This window comes from Canis aureus, chromosome 11, assembly GCF_053574225.1.
Source record: "Canis aureus isolate CA01 chromosome 11, VMU_Caureus_v.1.0, whole genome shotgun sequence".
Lineage (NCBI taxonomy): Eukaryota > Metazoa > Chordata > Mammalia > Carnivora > Canidae > Canis > Canis aureus.
The window spans coordinates 29,999,240-30,016,120 of NC_135621.1; the positions used below are offsets into that span (position 1 = coordinate 29,999,240).

General features: G+C 57.0%; 1 protein-coding gene and 1 long non-coding RNA gene across 3 annotated transcripts in view; one reads left to right on the forward strand and one right to left on the reverse strand.

Moving 5' to 3' along the window:
• The first annotated feature begins 10,100 nt into the window (after positions 1-10,100).
• Positions 10,101-13,605, forward strand: LOC144323770 (uncharacterized). The gene is made up of 2 exons (XR_013389124.1): positions 10,101-10,947; positions 13,259-13,605. It is a non-coding gene; the product is annotated as an uncharacterized LOC144323770 (long non-coding RNA).
• Positions 13,606-14,008: 403 nt separating this feature from the next.
• The window catches only part of CYTH4 (cytohesin 4), a 30,991-nt gene continuing 28,118 nt past the window's right edge, over positions 14,009-16,881 (reverse strand). For both annotated transcript variants that reach the window (XM_077914626.1, XM_077914627.1), the window contains one exon: positions 14,009-15,989. In XM_077914626.1, the coding sequence (XP_077770752.1) occupies positions 15,917-15,989 (73 nt within the window). In that variant the 3' untranslated portion in view covers positions 14,009-15,916. The remainder of the gene's footprint in view (positions 15,990-16,881) is intronic.

Genomic DNA, 16,881 nt, shown 5'->3' on the forward strand with positions numbered 1-16,881 from the left:
CTGCCCCTTCCCCAGGACAGATTAAAGGTATAATTTGATGAATCAATTTGTTTTCTGGAGGAGGGAAAAGGGAAAAGGGAAGCAGAAATATGATAATAGCTAGAATCAAGCTGCTCCATCTTGTCCTACAGGAGTCATTAGGAAAGGGGAGGGGCAGAGAAAAGGGCAGAGGAAAGAGACAGATCCAATCAAGGAGACCCCAGGGTCTTCCTTCAGGTATTGCGCTGACGTAGTGGCCTTTGAAGACTCGAAGACCCGAGTTCAAATCCTGGTTCTGGCATTTATCAGGTGTGTGACCTTGAGAAATCCACCTAACATCTCTGTGCCTCTATTTCCCTCCTGGTCTCTAAGAGAGGCGCAGCCCAGCAGGGTGGCTGGACCATTGGTAGATGTACCTCTTGCAATGTCTGGCACATAGCTGGTGCTCGGTAAAGGTGACATGAGAAAGAACATTGGGTTTGGGAGAGAGGAAGTGAAACTGAGAGAGTTGCCCCTGTGGAGCCGGGCTTGAGATGCTGGGCCAGAGGGTTCTCTGCACAGCATCCTTTGGGTCCCAGAAGATAGGGCACGGTAGCAGGGCACTTCTAGGCAGAAGGCAAAAACTCCAAGCAGTGGGCGGTGGGACCAACTGTGTGGTGCCAGGATCTTAGCCTGAGGAGTGAAAATCCTCTTCCTTCCTTCCAGAAGTCACCCTACCAGGTCAGGTGCCCCCATGCATCTCAACATCCCCTTGTTTCCTTCTTGTGGTCCTGCGAGCGCCCCCGGGGGTGATGTGGTGGTGGGTGCCTAGTGCACCAAGTACACAGCCAGTCCTCAGTCGGTGTTGGGCATGAGGGATGCTGGGCAGCAGTGGCACAGGTGACAGGCTCTGGCTGCAGCTGGACTGGCCAGGAGAGCAGAGAGGCCTCGGTCTGAATCGGACAGACTTGGGTTCAAATCCTGCCTCTTCCTCGCTGTGTCTGGGGACATGTTCCTGCCTCCTCTAAATCTCATCTGTAATTTCCATTTTCCTGGGCTGGTTATTAATGATAATACCATTTAAAAAAATTTTTATTTATTTATGATAGTCACACACACACACACAGAGAGAGAGAGAGAGGCAGAGACATAGGCAGAGGGAGAAGCAGGCTCCATGCACCGGGAGCCCAACGTGGGATTTGATCCCAGGTCTCTAGGATCACGCCCTGGGCCAAAGGCAGGCGCCAAACCGCTGCGCCACCCAGGGATCCCATGATAATACCATTTGCCTCCTTCCTCTTCCTGGCAAAGGTGCCCTGGAGAAGCCTTAGCTTGGTGTCAAGGGACAGTTTGGGGCACTGGGAGGCCCCTCTCTCCATTTACTGAGTATGAGTCACCTACCAGGCCTAGTGCTAGGGTTTCTATGTCCTTTGTTTGACTCTACCACTGCCTGCTAAGCCAGGGATAATTGTTCCCATTTTCCAAACAGAAACTGAGGCTCAGAGAGGTGACCTGGCTTGCTCAGACTCACTTGCGAGGAACCAGTTGTTGAACTGGGGGCTCTCTGACTCAGAGTCTGGGTTCTGTCCAATCCGACTAGCACTGCAGGAGGATGTGTGGGCCTGGAGGCTGCAGCCGGGAGTGGGCGGGCAGGCCCACGGATCCTGGCTCATGGTTCTAGGTGGGCCTGGCGCTAACCGGCAGGTGCAGATCTAGTGGGAAAGTGGGTGCTGGCTGTAATGGGGCCGAGAGCCCTGCCCACCCCTTTCCTGCTCCCACTCCTTTGGCCAGGAAGGACAGAGTGGGAGATGAGGGCTCAGGGAGGAGGTGTGCCCAGCTTCCCTTCTGGGCTTCCCTCAGCTTTTCCTTCTGCCCAGTGGGCTAACGATCCCCCCTCTCAGATCTGTTCTGAGCACTGGGTGCAGTAATGTATGGAGATAAAAACTTGTAAAAATCAGGAGGCCGGCTGGAGTGGTCCCTCTCCCTACCTCGGAGAAAGTGTTCTTTTTTGGGACCCCAGAATCTTGGGGACGCAGGCGGGTGCCCCTGGATTATGCCAGGCCTCCCCCTTCTGCCTGGAGCAGCCCGAGGTGAGAGACTCACACAGCCGGGCCTGAATGGGTGGGTGGGTGGGTGGCGCTGGTGCTCTGAGAAGTGCTTGTCTCTGATTGGAGCACTGGTTTCCATGGTTACCGATTGATTGCCCGAGTTGCAGAGACTCAAGGGGAATGAGCAATGGGCCTGTCTCCCAAGCTGGACAGCTCGGGCTTGGGCTGGGAAGCCCCTGTAGGGAGACCCCTCTGACTCCTCCCGGGGCTGAGGGGCCCGCAGGGAGCAGGAGGGCACCTGGGCTCAGCCTGGGAGCCCTGGTCGGGTGCCTGGTCTGTGTGTCTCCTGAGCTACGGTGCAATGGGAGGGGGCGGGGCAGGGGGGAATAGCATTTATGAAGCACCTACTGTATGGAATCAAAGCTCCTGGGACTCGAGCCTGGCCCAGTAGAGTCCCAAGCTCATGAGTTTAACCATAGGCCATGAAGCTTCCCCGTGATGTTTGTGAGGACTAAGCACGTTGACGGGGACATGCACCCCACAGCAGGCACCCTTGGGCCACCAGAACGGAACCGGGCAGCATCAAGCCCTGAGGGTGAGGGGGAGACAGGTCTCCACTGGGGGAGGTCAGGGCTGGAACGTGCGAGGGCTGAGAGAGTCCGTGAATGGACGAGGGATGAGTTCGGGTTGAACGGACCCAGGTTTGGAATGGGGAAATAAAAGCATCCTGGGTGGGGGCACTGGGTGTGGGACGAGCAGGGCATGTGGCAGGGATCTGATTCTTCTGTGGGGTGGGCTGGAATAAGCTGAGAGGGATGGCAGGGGGCCGCTGTCTGGTTGGTTAAGCCAGAACCCCACTCCCCATCTTACCTCTTCCCACTCCCCCACCCTCCTGCCTCCTCTCTGGGTCTGGTTGAACCCTGACCCCCTCCCTCTTTGCTGGGGTCTGGGTGAGTCCTTGGTCCCCTTGCGCCACACTGGTGCCACCTGCAAGATTAGGAGGGTGACAGAGGTGGGGTTGCCCCTGTGACTCAAGGTCGGGTGCTCCTGCCTCTGCTTTCCCTGTTCATACTCCCCTCTTATACTCTTTCTTCCTCCCCAACTCTTCCCCAAACTGCTTCCCTCTGTCCCCTGGCCTGGAAGGACCCCTTACTCTTTCAAAGTCTGTTTCTGCCCCCGAGGTGGAGATGACTTTGTCCCCATCCCCGCCACAGCACCATCTCCATCCTAAACCCAGTCCCTGCCCCAGCCTGGCTCCTCCCCAGTGCCAGCCTCCCCCCTGCGCTGTCCTGCCCCTCTCCTATCTCTGCCTCACTCCTGCCGGCCCCTGTCCTGGCCCAGCCCTGCCTTCATTCTGAGCCCTGTCCCAGCCTCAGCCTCGCAGATGGGCTCACTGAGGTGCCGGCCTCATTGGCATTCTGTCCACAGCAGCACCCGTCGCTGGCTGCGGGCGGTGTCGGGGTGAGGGAGAGAGGGAGAAAGACAGAGGTCTAGGTCGGCTCCCTGGGCCTCCTCTCTGGGCAGGGACCCCCGAGCAGAACTGGAAATAGCTGCTCTTTATCGAACACCTACTGTGTGCCGGAAACATCAGACAGCAGCCTCTCTAACCTCCCGGCGGCCCACCGTGGCAGGTATTATTCTCTATTTCACTTCCAGACATGAACGGATGTCTCCATGGTCGACATCGACAGGCCTCACCCTGGACCCAAGTCCTCCTGTCAGAGCCCCCACTCACTGTCTTTTGCGTGGGATTGGGAGGATGTGAGAGTAGTTGGCCCCCAACTCCAGCCGGTCCTGATCCCCGGAGCCCTGTGAGATCTCCGAGGCTGGTCAGGGCTCCCATGGGCACAAAAGAGGGTGAGTGAGGAGGATTCACAGGGAGGGGGAACTGAATGAGCAAATGCTTGGAGACTGGGACACTTTCGGGAAGACAGGCCTGGGCAGGGGATCAGAGCTGCTTTATCCAGGGCTTGAGGACTTGGAGACCAGGTGGAGTGGCTGGCCCTTACAGAGAACCGGAGAGCCCCTGGAATATGTTAAGCAAGGGACAACTTGCTCAATATCATCTGTGTCGATTCCTTTTTTCTGTCATTGGTTCATTCTCTAGCCATGTCCTTGCTGGGACTGGTGATGCAGAAATACCAGTCACACTCTTGGCCCTCCAGGGGCTCACAGGCTCACCCGGAGAATGCATATTCGTGCATTCATATTCATGCACATTCGTAATAGCCCTGAAGCCCCACTGCTGCCAGGATAGCTCTGGTATACAGGGGACAGCCGAGGTGGATGAGAGATCTGGAAAAGTTTCATAGAGTCAGAGTCTGAACTGAGTCTTGGGGGGGTGTTCAGTAGAGGATGCCAGGCCCACTGGACTGGAGATAAAAAAGAAGATTCTAGGCGAGACGGAACAGCATAACCACCTGGATGCTTGATCCACCCTCTTGGATTCAGGCAATTGCTAGTAGTTTGGGTGTTCGGAAGATGGGTAGTAAGTAGCTCAGCCCCTTGTGTGCTGACCAGGGAGCGTGGCCTGAATAGAGAGGGCAGTGAGGGGCCAGGAGCAGGGGCCACAGGGAGGCAGGGCACAGGCAGGTCACCCTGTCTGCAAGATAGGAGAGAAAATGGAGAGACCTCCCTGGGGACAGACCTCCTGGGCAGGAGATGATGAAGGTCAGGGCAGAGGGGATGGATAAAAGGAAAAGCCTGCAAAGTATCCACCCAGCCATCCATCTAGAAATGTTTGCTAAGCACCTACTGTGTGCCAGGGACTGTGCTGGGCACCAGAGGCGGAACTAGCCAGGCTTGCTCACTGACTAGGTAGGTGGCTCTGGGGCTCCATTAGCGAGCGTGGAATGAAGACAAGTAGAATTAGGGGGTGGGCGATGGGCACTTTGAGCTCATGGAGCATTCCCCCAGCCTGCTGTGATTCGGGGTCGGGGAGGCAGGGAGGCGCAGGGCTAGGAGAAAATAAAAGGCATTTCCAATGGGGGAGTAGAGGGAGCTTGGCTGCTCTTTTCATTTAATCCTCATTGAATATCATTCCCATTTGTCCGGATGAGGAAACCAAGCCTCCGAGACTTCATCACTTGTCCCAATAGGTTAGGGGCGGGTGAATTTTTTCTGGGAAGTGCTAGGTAGGCAATATTTCCAGCTTTCGGGGCCATACCTCTCTGTCAACCAGACTCCAGTCTGCCATTGTGGTAGAAAAGGCAGCTGTATTCGGTACCAAAAATGAATGAGTATAGCTGTGTTCTAATAAAACCATATGAGCACTGGGATTTGAATTTCACATAATTTTCATGTGTCAGGAAATATTAGTCTTCTTTTGATATATATTTTTTAATATTCGAAAATGTAAAAACCATGCTCAGTTCCGGGTTATATCAAGACCGTTGCTGGCCTGTGGGCTGCAGTTTGGCCACCCCTGGATAGGAGGTGGGAAAGCTGGGTTTCCAACCCCGATCTGCAAGTCCATGGACTTCCAGCCCGATCAGCTCCAGAGTCAGCCTCCCTCCCGCGGGCTCTGCTCAGTCTGTCCCGTGGGTGCGGTCCTCTGGGACGCACGTGGGCACCCTGCTCCCAGGCAGCCAGGCCTGGGGAGGAGGCAGGGTGGGTGGGCCATGAGTTCTGGATCTGCCATTCTGGAAGAGGGTCCAGGGCCAGGCACTTATCGGCTGGGAAGACCAGAAACCTCTCTGGGCCTCAGTTTCCCTCCTCTGCCCCTCATCTCTGAGCCTGGTCTCCACTATTCCATCCATGCCTCTGCCTCTCTGCCTCTGTGCCTCCTGCATCCACAGCCAACCACCCTGTGCACCCTCCCTCCATCCTTTTTTTTTTTTTTTAAATTTTTATTTATTTATGATAGTCTCACAGAGAGAGAGAGAGAGAGAGAGAGGCAGAGACACAGGCAGAGGGAGAAGCAGGCTCCATGCACCGGGAGCCCGACGTGGGACTCGATCCCGGGTCTCCAGGATCGTGCCCTGGGCCAAAGGCAGGCGCCAAACCGCTGCACCACCCAGGGATCCCCCTCCCTCCATCGTTAACGCTGAGAATGACACCCCTGGTTTCTCTCAGCTGCCACCAGTGTCAACTGGTTTCTCGAAAGCTTTTAAAACTGAGGCTCCCCCTCCCCGGGGTGGCGGGGGTGGTTGGGAAAGGGGCACCGGCCTGCTGGAGCTTCCCGGGTGGGTGGCAGTGGAGGCGGTGAGGTGGCTCTAGGCCTTTTGAAAGGAAGATCTGTGGCTGATTATTATGGAAATCAGGCCTGAGCAGCGTGCCTGTTGGTGGCGCCGGAGCCTGGGCCTGTTTCTGCAGGGCTGATGGTCAGAGCTGCAGCTGGAGGGTCTGGGCTTTGAGGTGCTTGGGACTGGGGGCTGCAGTGCTGGTTTTATCTTGAGTCCAAAGGGAGGCAAAGGCTGTGGGGCCCACGTCCTCCCCCGTGGGAGAGGGATGGGGGCATAACCACAAGTCCCTTTTATTCAGCATGCGCTTTGCACCCAGCGCTCTGCTAAGCGCACTGTGGCTGTTAATCTATTTAACATTTTCCATCCACGTGGGCGTTATCACTCCCGTTTTCTAGATGAGAAGATAGAGACCCGCAGAGGCAAAGCCCACAGGGTAAACACCAGAGAAATCTGAACCCGAGGCTGCTAACACCTGTGGCCACTTCTCAGACCTTTGGTCCTCCTGTCTCCAGCTGGAGGATAGGCCGCTTGGACTTCCAGGGGCCTCTGTGCCCCCTGAGCTCCCCACGCCTGTCTGGAGGGGGCATCTGCAGATGGGGAGACAGACCCTCTGCCTACGTGTGGGGCAGAGTGAAGGGTGAGGGGTGGTGGGTAGTGCAGAGGCCCCCACTTCCTGTCTATGCCTCGTGCCTTGACCAGAGGGTTTGAGGTGAGCCCAGAGGACCCCTCCTCCCACCCCGCCAACCATAGGTGCACGAAATCCCCATCATTCAAAATCCAATTTCTTTATATGTTTCACATTCCAGAGAAGGGAGAGCAATCTCGGCTTAAAAGTGATGGAGGAAATAAAACCGGGAAAGTCAGATGGATTTGGTCACTCTGTGAGCCAGAAAAATGACCCCAGTAAAAGGCATGCAGCAGCCTTGGAAAAATTGTTGTAGAAAACAAGAGCGGCCATGGTGCTGCTGTCTTTGCTCTATAATGAGCCCGAGAAACCCACAAGTACCCAGGCAAAGGGCAGGAGCAGACGATTCACACTGGAAAGGAAGCACAGGTGCTTCACCACCACATGGAAAAAAAAATCCATTCCAGCTCAGAGACATGAAAGATATGCAAACTTTCATAATGTGATTCAATTCAAATTAACAAATATTTCAAAATACGAATTTGATCCACCGCTGAATCAGACTATCTTCAACTGAACTCTTGCGTCGAGCCTTTCAGAGCTCCGCAAATCCTCACAATGACCCCAATTCACAGAGGAGGAAACTGAGGCTAAGAGAGGGTAATTATGTGATTTGCCCAATGTTACACAGCTGCAGGGTATCTGGGCAGAAGCCCCTGACCTACTGCCAAGCCAGGGGCATTTAACCGCCAGGCCTGTGGTTCTCAAAGTGTGGTCCCAGATCAGAGGCACCAGTATTCCCTTGGGGACTTGGTACAAATGCTGGGGTCGGGCCTCACCTCAGACCTACTGAATCAGGCTCTGGGGCTGGGGCCCTGCTCTCTGCATTTTACCAAGCCCGCCATGGGATTCTGAGGCTAAAATTCAAGAATCGTTGCTCCGGGCTCTGGGTGAGCATTCAGAAGTGGGCGCTTGCTCATGTTATAGAAGGCAAGTTCCCCTGGCCCAGCTCTTGAAATATGAATACATAGCAGGTATTCTGAGCTCGAAAAAATGGTCAGTAATTGCACTCCTGAGAAGCCGTATGGACAAGGTTTTATTCATGATGCTCTTGTAGACTATGTATTTCTAAATGTGCAAAACTGGAAACAATGTCAGTCTCCAACAATAGGGGATTGGGGAGAAAAACTGACTCACCTGCTAGATAGTCTTTTGTCATTTAGAAGTGAGTTTGTGAAGAATACACAACGCGGCCCAGTGAAGGTAGACGGCTGGTTCTGGTTTGCCCAGAACGCTCTTAGTTCTAGCTCTGACAGTCCTGTATTCTAGGAAACCCACTGACCCCTAGAAATGAGGACCCTTGGCCATCCTGGATGTAACGGGCATCAGCTTTGCAGTCCAAGTATTTCTGTTCTCTCTTCTCAAAGGGCAGGTGGCAGGATGGTCCTTCTCTTCCCCCTTGAAGTTAGGTGGCCATGTGACTTGCTTTGACCAATGAAATGTGGAGCCAATGCGATGTGTTATATCCAGACAATGCTCCTGGCAGCCTGTGTTGGGATGGCACCTCCTCAGCCTGGGGTCCTGAGGGACAGATAAGCAGAGACCCCTATCGAGCCCCGCACTGGGCCTACCATGTGAGCAAGACACAAACTCTTGTGTGTGAAGCCACTGAAATGTGGGAATTATTTGTTACCGCAGCATAACCTAGCCTGTCCTGACTGCTACCCATGGGGGAATAAAAAAATTTCATGGTGTAAAGGAAGCCACGAGTTACAAACTTGTATGTCATGTAGCATGGCACAGATCTAACGCATAAAGCTTCCAGGTGTGCTGGAAATAATCTGAAGTTTTCATAATAAGCAGGTAGAGGAATTCTTGAGCTAAGTTTTTTCTTCCTGATGATTGCATTATCCAATTTTCTATAATGAGCATGCTTTATTCTTTTTTTTAATAAGGGATATTTTATTCAAAAAATACTTTCTTTGGGTCAAAGTGGAGGTTCTCTCTGGGCTCTTATTCATTAAATGAAAATCTGGAGGAGAAAGGGAAGGGAATTAAGCTTTTGCTTCAAAGGATCAGAAGGACTGTGAAGGTCAAGGAGTTAAGCCTCACTTGCGTCTGCAAACTCCCTGCCGGTTCCCAGGTCCTCCTGGCCTCAACAGCCCAGTGGAAGCAGTTGAGCAGATGCATCCCGATGAGGCTGGAGGTCCCTGTGCAGAAGCCGAGAGCTAGGGAGAAGGAGAGGGCTTGGGGACTTGGGAGTCCAGCAGCAGAACTAAAGCTTATACCCTCCCTTGGAGACTTGCAGGCCCAGACCACAAGACCGGCCTGCCAAAAGCCAAAACTGTAAACACTTAAGGTCAGGACCAAAGCAGCACTGGGTCTCCTTTGGAGGCCTGGGGCTAGCACACCTGTTTTTCTGGTATCACTGGAGTCTTTAAAGGGGATGGGGGTGGTCAGGGAGGACTTCCTGTGGGAAGAGGGCTTCAGCTGGTCTTAGAAGGATGGTGTGGACAGGTCCTGGCACCTATAAGGGTACCCTTGTTCTTGGCCTTGCAAGGAAATGAGTGGCAAATAATAATAATAATAATGATAATGATAATGATAATGATAATGATACGGGTGGCAGCTAAAATCTGTGGAGGGCCTGTGGTGGACTTGGCTCACTGTCCTTGTGGTGGGCCCGCACACTAGCACTGGGGCAGGACTTGGGGAAACTCATGAAGGAGACGAGTTCACTGGCATTGAGTGGTGGTAGAGGCCTGGGGCCCAGTGTGTTCTGGATAGAACCACTGCCCTTTGCTTCTCTAGGACTGAGCAGTCATAGGTCACATCCCTTCTGCCCCACTGGGTCACCTGGATGTCCCCAGCTGAACTCCCATGGATTTGACCAGTCTCTTGGGTGAGCATATGTCTCGGGGTCCCTGGGGCAGCCTGGTTTACTCCCCTCTAACCAGCCTTCTAGTATTCTCAGACGGGTCCCACTTTGGATGACATGGCTGCTCTACATCTACACAGGTCTCAAGTCAGGCAGCCTTGATTCCATGCCGGCTCGGGCCCTTCTGGCTGGGCTACGTGCCCCCAGGAAGTGGGGATCTATAAAGTGTGGATGACCGTGCTCACGTTGGAGGGTGTTGGGAGGTTGGGAGGCACCCTGTCGGCAGTGGCTGTGGAGGTAGTTATGCTCCATGACTGGCGGCCCTGGCCATGACCTATTGATGCTCGGGATGGCGGGGTGGCAGGGTGGTGGGGTGGTGGGGTCAAATCAAATCTGGAGCACTGGGTCTTGGTAGGCTGGTTTTGAGAGTCAGCTAAGAACTCACAGCGGGACATAAAGGGAGACCTCCGAGGGCACCTGGGTGGCTCATTGGTTGAGCATCTGCCTTTGGCTCAGGTCATGATCCTGGGGTCCTGGGATCGAGTCCCACATCGGGCCCCCCCAGGGAGCCTGCTTCTCCCTCTGCCTGTGTCTCTGACTCTCTCTGTGTGTCTCTTATGAATAAATAAATAAAATCTTTAAAAAATAAAAAAGGGAAACCTTCATAAATACTGCCTTCAAGGGCAAAAGTGACAGAGGCCTTAGCTCCTGCCTGGCCCCGTGGGTGCAGAAGTCTGTCAAGCTTCTTTGCTCTCTCCGCCCCACCCCTACCCCTGCTGCTCCTGTCCAGCCTCTGTGGGTCCCTTCCCCTCTGCTCCAGCCCCCTGCTGCCCTGTGCCTCCTTAGTCCCCTGTAAACAGCCAGAGGGACCTCCCATTAATAGCCTCCAGCCACTTGTGGGAGCCCTTCCCTGGCTCCAGGCGCCCAGTGGTCTGCCCTCTGGGTACATCTCTCCTCTGTGCCCACTGAGCGCTTTGGGGGGGCTCCCCAACAGGCCACGCCTCTGTGCTGGGGCTCCAAGCATTTCCCGGAGTGGCCCTGTCTGGCAGGTGTCCTTCCCTTCCTCCTCTCAGGCCCCCTTCCCACACCCCCCCACACACCCTCCCCTTCCCTTCCCACACCCCCTTGCCGCCCCAGTGCTTTGCCCCTTGAGAAGGTCATTTGTCCCTCCCTCTTCTTTCTTCCCTGCCTCTGGCCTCAGACTCCATAGATGCATCGTGTTTGTCCTGGAGCCCAGTGCTGGCCTGGAACCAGGTACCGGAAGAGCATATTCTCCCCCAGGGAGGCCCTGTGGAATCTGGCTTTTCTCCTGGAGGGAAGTTGGATTTTCGGAAGAGGAGGCTGTGCTCACAGCTGCCTAGAGGAAGCTGAGTGGAGTGGGGTGGGAACGATACCGCCAGACGGGGGTGGGGGGTGGGGGGGGAGGAAGGGCTGCTGGTGGGGCCTGGTCGTCTCTGGTGGATGTGGGTCCAGAGAGGGTCAGCCACTTGTCCAAGATCACTCAGCAATTTGGGGCAAGGCCAGGGCTTTGACCTAGATGTGTCTTACTTCTTTAGCCATCCTGGGGGGATGTCTGGCAGGGTTGGGGAGGGGCATGCAGGCTGGGTGGGATGGCTGGGTCTCTGCTGCCCTGTCAGGTCAGGGGACAGGGGAGGGGGGGCTTTCGTGGGTCGGGGGAAGGAGGGGCTCAAAGCCGGCTGCCAGGGTGGGAGGAGACCTGTCTCTGATTCTTTGATGTTCACACTTTGCCGACCCCTGGGGAACGCCTGAGTCATCGCTGAGCCGGCAAACATATTTAGCTCCTTTCATTGTCCCTAGTAAATCAATTTCTCCAGGTCTCTCACACCTGCCGGCTGGACTCCTGGCTGCCCGCCCCCCATCTTCCGCCTGCTGGCATCCGGGCCCAGGGACCCTGCGCCAGCTCCGGGTTACTGGGTGAGAGGCGCTCCCCCTCCCCAGGCAGGGGGCAGCCCGCCCCCTTGCTTCCCAGAGCCCCCTTGCTCTTTCCTACTCCGTCCCAGGGCATCCTGCGCCAAGCCTGTCCTCCCTTGTTCTGGGATGGCCTCTGTTCCACAGCCGGGTTGCTGGATCCCCAGTCAGAGCTTCATGACAAGGGGCACATGGGTCTCAGAGACTCGGGGATCACACCTTTATTCCTGCAGCTCAGCCGGCCCTCTGCTTAGCTCATCTTTCATGGACACCTCTTCCAAGAAGGCTTCCCAGATCTTTAACTCTCCTGCCCCCCTGAATCTTTCCTCCTCCGATGGGCCCAGCCTGTTTTGTACCATGAAAGCACGTGCAACAGTTTGCCTTGTAATAATGATAGCACTTAACATAACTCTGAGTAGGTACCCAACAGTGTTCTAAGTATTTTGAACATATTGAATTATTCCCATTTTACTGATGGGAAGTCTGAGGCTCAGATGGCTTGGGAAGGTTGCTTAAGACACAGGGCAGAGCTAAGCCTTGAACCCAGGCCCTCTGTGTGGCTCTCACTACTGCCCCCCTGTGGCTCTTCACCGTGAGTGCCTTTCCTGGCACCTTCTCATCCGACCCCGCCCCCCCACACCCTCTTCCCCAAACAGTCTCAATTCCCCCCCCCCCCCGCCCCCCCCTCGCTCCCCGGGCAGGGGCAGGGGCAGGGGCTGCACTGTGCCCATGTCTGAGAGTCCCTTGCACAGGGAGGTCCTCACTGGAGGTTTGTGCCATGGAAGTCACCCGGCCCAACCCTTCACGGAGGAAGATGGCATCCGGAGGGGCTAGGCTGCCCGTGGGGGTCCCACAGCCAGGTGGCAGAGAGCCAGGGTATCTGACCCCTGGGCTGAGCTGGCGCCACGGTGCCGGTGCCAGGGGAGAACGCAGGCCCGTGCTCACCTGCGCCCGTGGGGGCTGCTGGAGCCGCAGATCCCAGCTGCTTCCCTTTCCAGGGTGCTCGGCCCACAGCTCTGCTCAGGGCGGAGCCCCCCGCCGGCCAAGGGCAGCCTCGGGTTTGGCTACAAGGTGGAACCTCTCATTCACGTGTGGTGGGAGCCCCCTGCTGCCCAGAGCGAGGAGTGGCGGACCTCGGGGGAGGTGGGCCGAGGCGGCCCCTGGCCCCAAGTCAGAGCCCTTGGTCCTTCCCGGATTGGGATGTGGGCCCTGCCTTGGCCACTCCCCGCACCCAGGGCAGCACCAACTTGCTCCCAGTACCCCTGCCCCTACACACCTGCTCCCGCGGAGGCTGAGGCCCAAGGGAGCCTTTTCAGTTGTTTCATTCTAAAAATTATTGTGCACCTACTGTGTGCCAGGCGTGAAGCAGGGGTGGAGCAGGGACAGTCCAGGCCGGAGAGGAGGACGTTCACCGTCAGTGTGTGTGGGGGGGAGGTGCGGGCAGTGACCAGGTGAGCTCACCTCACCGCAAGATCAGGTGTGTGTCCTTCCCCCAACCTGGCTGCCAACAAGCACTCAGCACAGCTCCTCGGAGAAGCCTCTCTGCCCACCCTCTCTGGCCCCTGCGCCCCCCGTCTCTAACGGCACGGGCTGGTCTCGGCCATCCCTGCTCCTTCACGCTTGTCTCCCCCACCAGCACCGCGTCCCCCTGAGGGCGACCGCCGTATCTCCGTCATCCTTGCATGCCTGGTGCCGGGCATGGAGCCTGGTGCATGGAAGGTGCGTGGGCCAAAGGAGAGAATGCACGGAGAAATCCATCAGTTCGGCAGCTTCAGGTCTTCAAGGAGCAGCTCAACGGTGGAATTCCTAGCGGGACGCTGGCTTAGGGTGTGGGGCCCTCTTCCTCGCCCTGCACGTCCAGAGGGGGGCCTAGAATCCTGGAATTCAGGATCCTCAGATTGTGAACCACACGTGGGCTTGTCCCCCATGCAGCGCCTGGAACACTCTACCTACTTAATAAAAATTGTGGGAAGTACAAATAAATGAAGGTTACTGAATTCAAGCTCAGAGCCCTGCCAGTGACCACTGGTGCCAGCCGGCACTTGGGGCCTCGCAGAGGCAGGCTTGTTACCTCCCTCCCGAGGCAGCCGCTCACTCTCCCTGTGGCCGGAGCTGCCTGTTGGGAAGTTCTTCTGCCTTTCTCTGGCCTGGGCAGAGCCACTTGGGCCCTGGCCCTGCCCTGAAGGGACCTCTGTCACAAATGCAGCCTCTGGGGACATCTGTCTGGGGTGACAGCCCTGGAGCCCTGAGGATGAGGGCCCAGGGCCCTCCGAAGACCCACACTTTCCTGTCTGGCCTTCCAGCCTTCATCTGGGAAAGAAATGAGGATGAGTGGGGTGGGGTCAAGGATGGGAGATATGGTCACAGAGAGGAGAGACCCCTCTGGTGACATGAATCATGAGCTTTATTCTCTTTTCTGAGTGATTCCGAGAACAGGTGCTATGCCTGGAAAATCACTGCTTCCACCCTCTCAATGATGGGGGAGGCAGCTGAGGACCAGAGCGGGAACGGGGAGGCTGAGGCCACCCAGCCAGCCTATGCCAGCTGCGGGAGAGGACTCTGGAGCCCATGACCCTCAGCCCAGTGCTCCTTCCGTGGCCCCTGGCTGCCCTTTCAGGGGCCAGAGGCGGTGGCAGACGTGGCCCTCAGTCCCCAGGCTGATGTGGGGTCTGCGGAAGTCCTCAAAAGTCCTCCAAGGCCCCCTGCAGATGCCCAACCCGGGCCCTCTTCAGCACCATGTCCTTACCAGGCACTCGCACACCTCCAGTGACGGGGATCTCACCACTTGAAAGACAGCTACTCTACCCTGACTCCATGAAAGATGTGTGCGTGTCAGTGGGGGTGGAGGGGAGGAGAGCTCGCCTCCCGTGCCCTGGGGAATCCACCTTGCTCTGGCTCGCCCACGGGCTGGCGCTGGGGCAGAGGCAATCACGTATCCTGCTTTCCTGCTGGGGAACCGCCCTGCAGGGACTCCCCCAGGGCCTGTGCGATGGGGGGAGAAGGGCTTCTGGGAAGGCGCCTGTTCAAGGCGTCCTCCTCCTGGTTGGGGCCACCCTGGAGGCAGTGCCTGCTGGGAAGTCAGCTCAACTCTCAACGGCCCTACTGCGGGTCTCAGGATGCCGGGTCGCGGCTGGGGCAGCCCCTCACCTCCACAGGACCCCTGGTCAGCGCTCAGCCTGGAGGCTACGGCTGAGACTCTGCCACAAGCTCCTATGTCGCTCTGTGGCATGGGTGCTGCCTCCAGGCAGCCCTCCTGGTAACCACAGTTCATGAAGCTCTCTTTTCTGGGCTTCCTGGCCATACCACCAGCCCCGCATGAACATGTGTCTGGGATGCTCCCCTTTCTTCAAGAGTTCCACTTGCTCTTCCTCCAAAATGGACATCCTTGCGACTGGAGCCCACTCTGATCCTGGCTTCCCTGCAGCCTTGGGTGCGAGCCCCTCCCGGTGATCAGTCCACAAGCGCAAACACCTCCTGCCAGAAGCTTCTTGGGTGGATCCAGTACAATCTTGTGCTTACCGACAGGAAGTGGCCCGTGAGGAGGGAGGGGACGGCTTGGGCAGCACTGGGATCTGCCGTTGCTGGGGGCAGGGGGGACACGGAAGGGACCAGGACATTTCTATCCCAACCCCACAGTTTTCCAAGAACCAGAAGAGTGTGACCTGGCAGCAGGCACACATCAAGTTGGAGACCAGCTGCGACCAAGACCACGGGCACTGGGCTCCTGGCGTCTGCCAGCGGTTCCGTCCATGGGTCTGAGCTGTGTGTGTGTCCCTCAGGCAGGGACGGCTAAGCCCCTGCTGCAAACAGGGGAGGGGCTGGCTGAGAACCCCCTGAGCGGAAGGAAGAGGCATCACCACGGCCAAGGGCAGGAAGCACTCGGGATCCCCGTGGCCCCTCCTGCCTCAATGGCCCACAGCATTTCAGGTATAGGAGATGTTTAACAGAAGGGGAAACTGAGGCCCAAATGCAGGACAGGGTGCTGGGTGCTGGGGCTGGTTCCTATTCGGCTGTTTCCCTTGCTCCTTGCTGCAGTGACTCGGGGCCTTTCCTAGCGGTGCCTGGGTGCCCAGCGCCAGGGGATCCGAGTGCCACCTCTGAGCCCTCGGGGTTTCCCACCCACCCTCTGGAACCCTGCCGCCCCTGCCACGCTCCTGTTAGCTTAAAGTAATGGGGACGGGGGTGATGTCTGTGACCCAGGAAAGGGTGCCCTGGGGTGGGACATGTGTCTCCCGGGACCACAGGTGGTAGGCTTCCCGTGAGGCCCCGCCCCTGGCCACCACCTCCAGGAAGCTCAGTGCTTGCTGGCAATCTTCTTCTTCCGAGCAGAGACCAGGTCATAGAAGGGGACACAGGTGATGCTGGCTCTGAAATGAGAGCAGGTGAAAAGATTGCAGGGCTGGGCTGGCTGCCAAGGGGGTGGGGATGGGGTGGGGGTGGGGGGCGGTCCTCAGCTCCCAAGGCTCTAATAGGGGCGTGGGTCTCCCAGGGAAGGGACGACCTGCCCTGCTGCAGGAGAAAGGCCAGATGGCCCCACCAAGGGCCAGGCTGCGGTGAGTCAGCCCCGCCCAAAGTCCCATGGGCGGGGGTAGAGGGTGAGGCTGAGAGCGGACAGCCTTCAGAACTCTGCCCCCAAAGTTCTGTGGACCCCTCTTCCGAATCCCGGGAGGAGGGTTGCCTGGGGGGCTCAGTGGTTGAGCGTCAGCCTTCAGCCCAGGGTGTGATCCCCGAGTCCGGGGATGGAGTCTCACATCCGGCTCCCTGCAGGGAGCCTGCTTCTCCCTCTGCCTGTGTCTCTGTCTCTCTCTGTGTCTCTCATGAATAAATAAATAAAATCTTTAAAAAAAAAAGAATCCCAGGAGGAGGTGGAAAGAGCCCTGGTGGAGCCAGCAGACCCCCTTGTGGGTCTGGCTCTGCCCCCACTGGCTGTGTGGTGGGGCAAGTCCCTCCCGTGGGGGGCTCAGGGCCTCGTCTGTGAAATGGAGCTAAGGGTGGGTTTGGCCTGGCAGCTTCACAGGACTCCTGCCAGGCTGGATGGGAAAGACCCCGCAAGTCCCTAGGACACAGCCCCTGGCCCAGTGACCGCTCCGGTGGCTTCCTCTGGCTGACAGGACCCACCGTCACCCATGTCTCCACATTGCTCCTGCCCCTCACCTGGCTCCTTTCAACCTGCCCCTTCACTGCCCATCTCTGAACCCCCGAATCAGTCCCAACACCGTGGCCTTCCTCACCTGGCCACACCCCTACTGTTTACCAGTC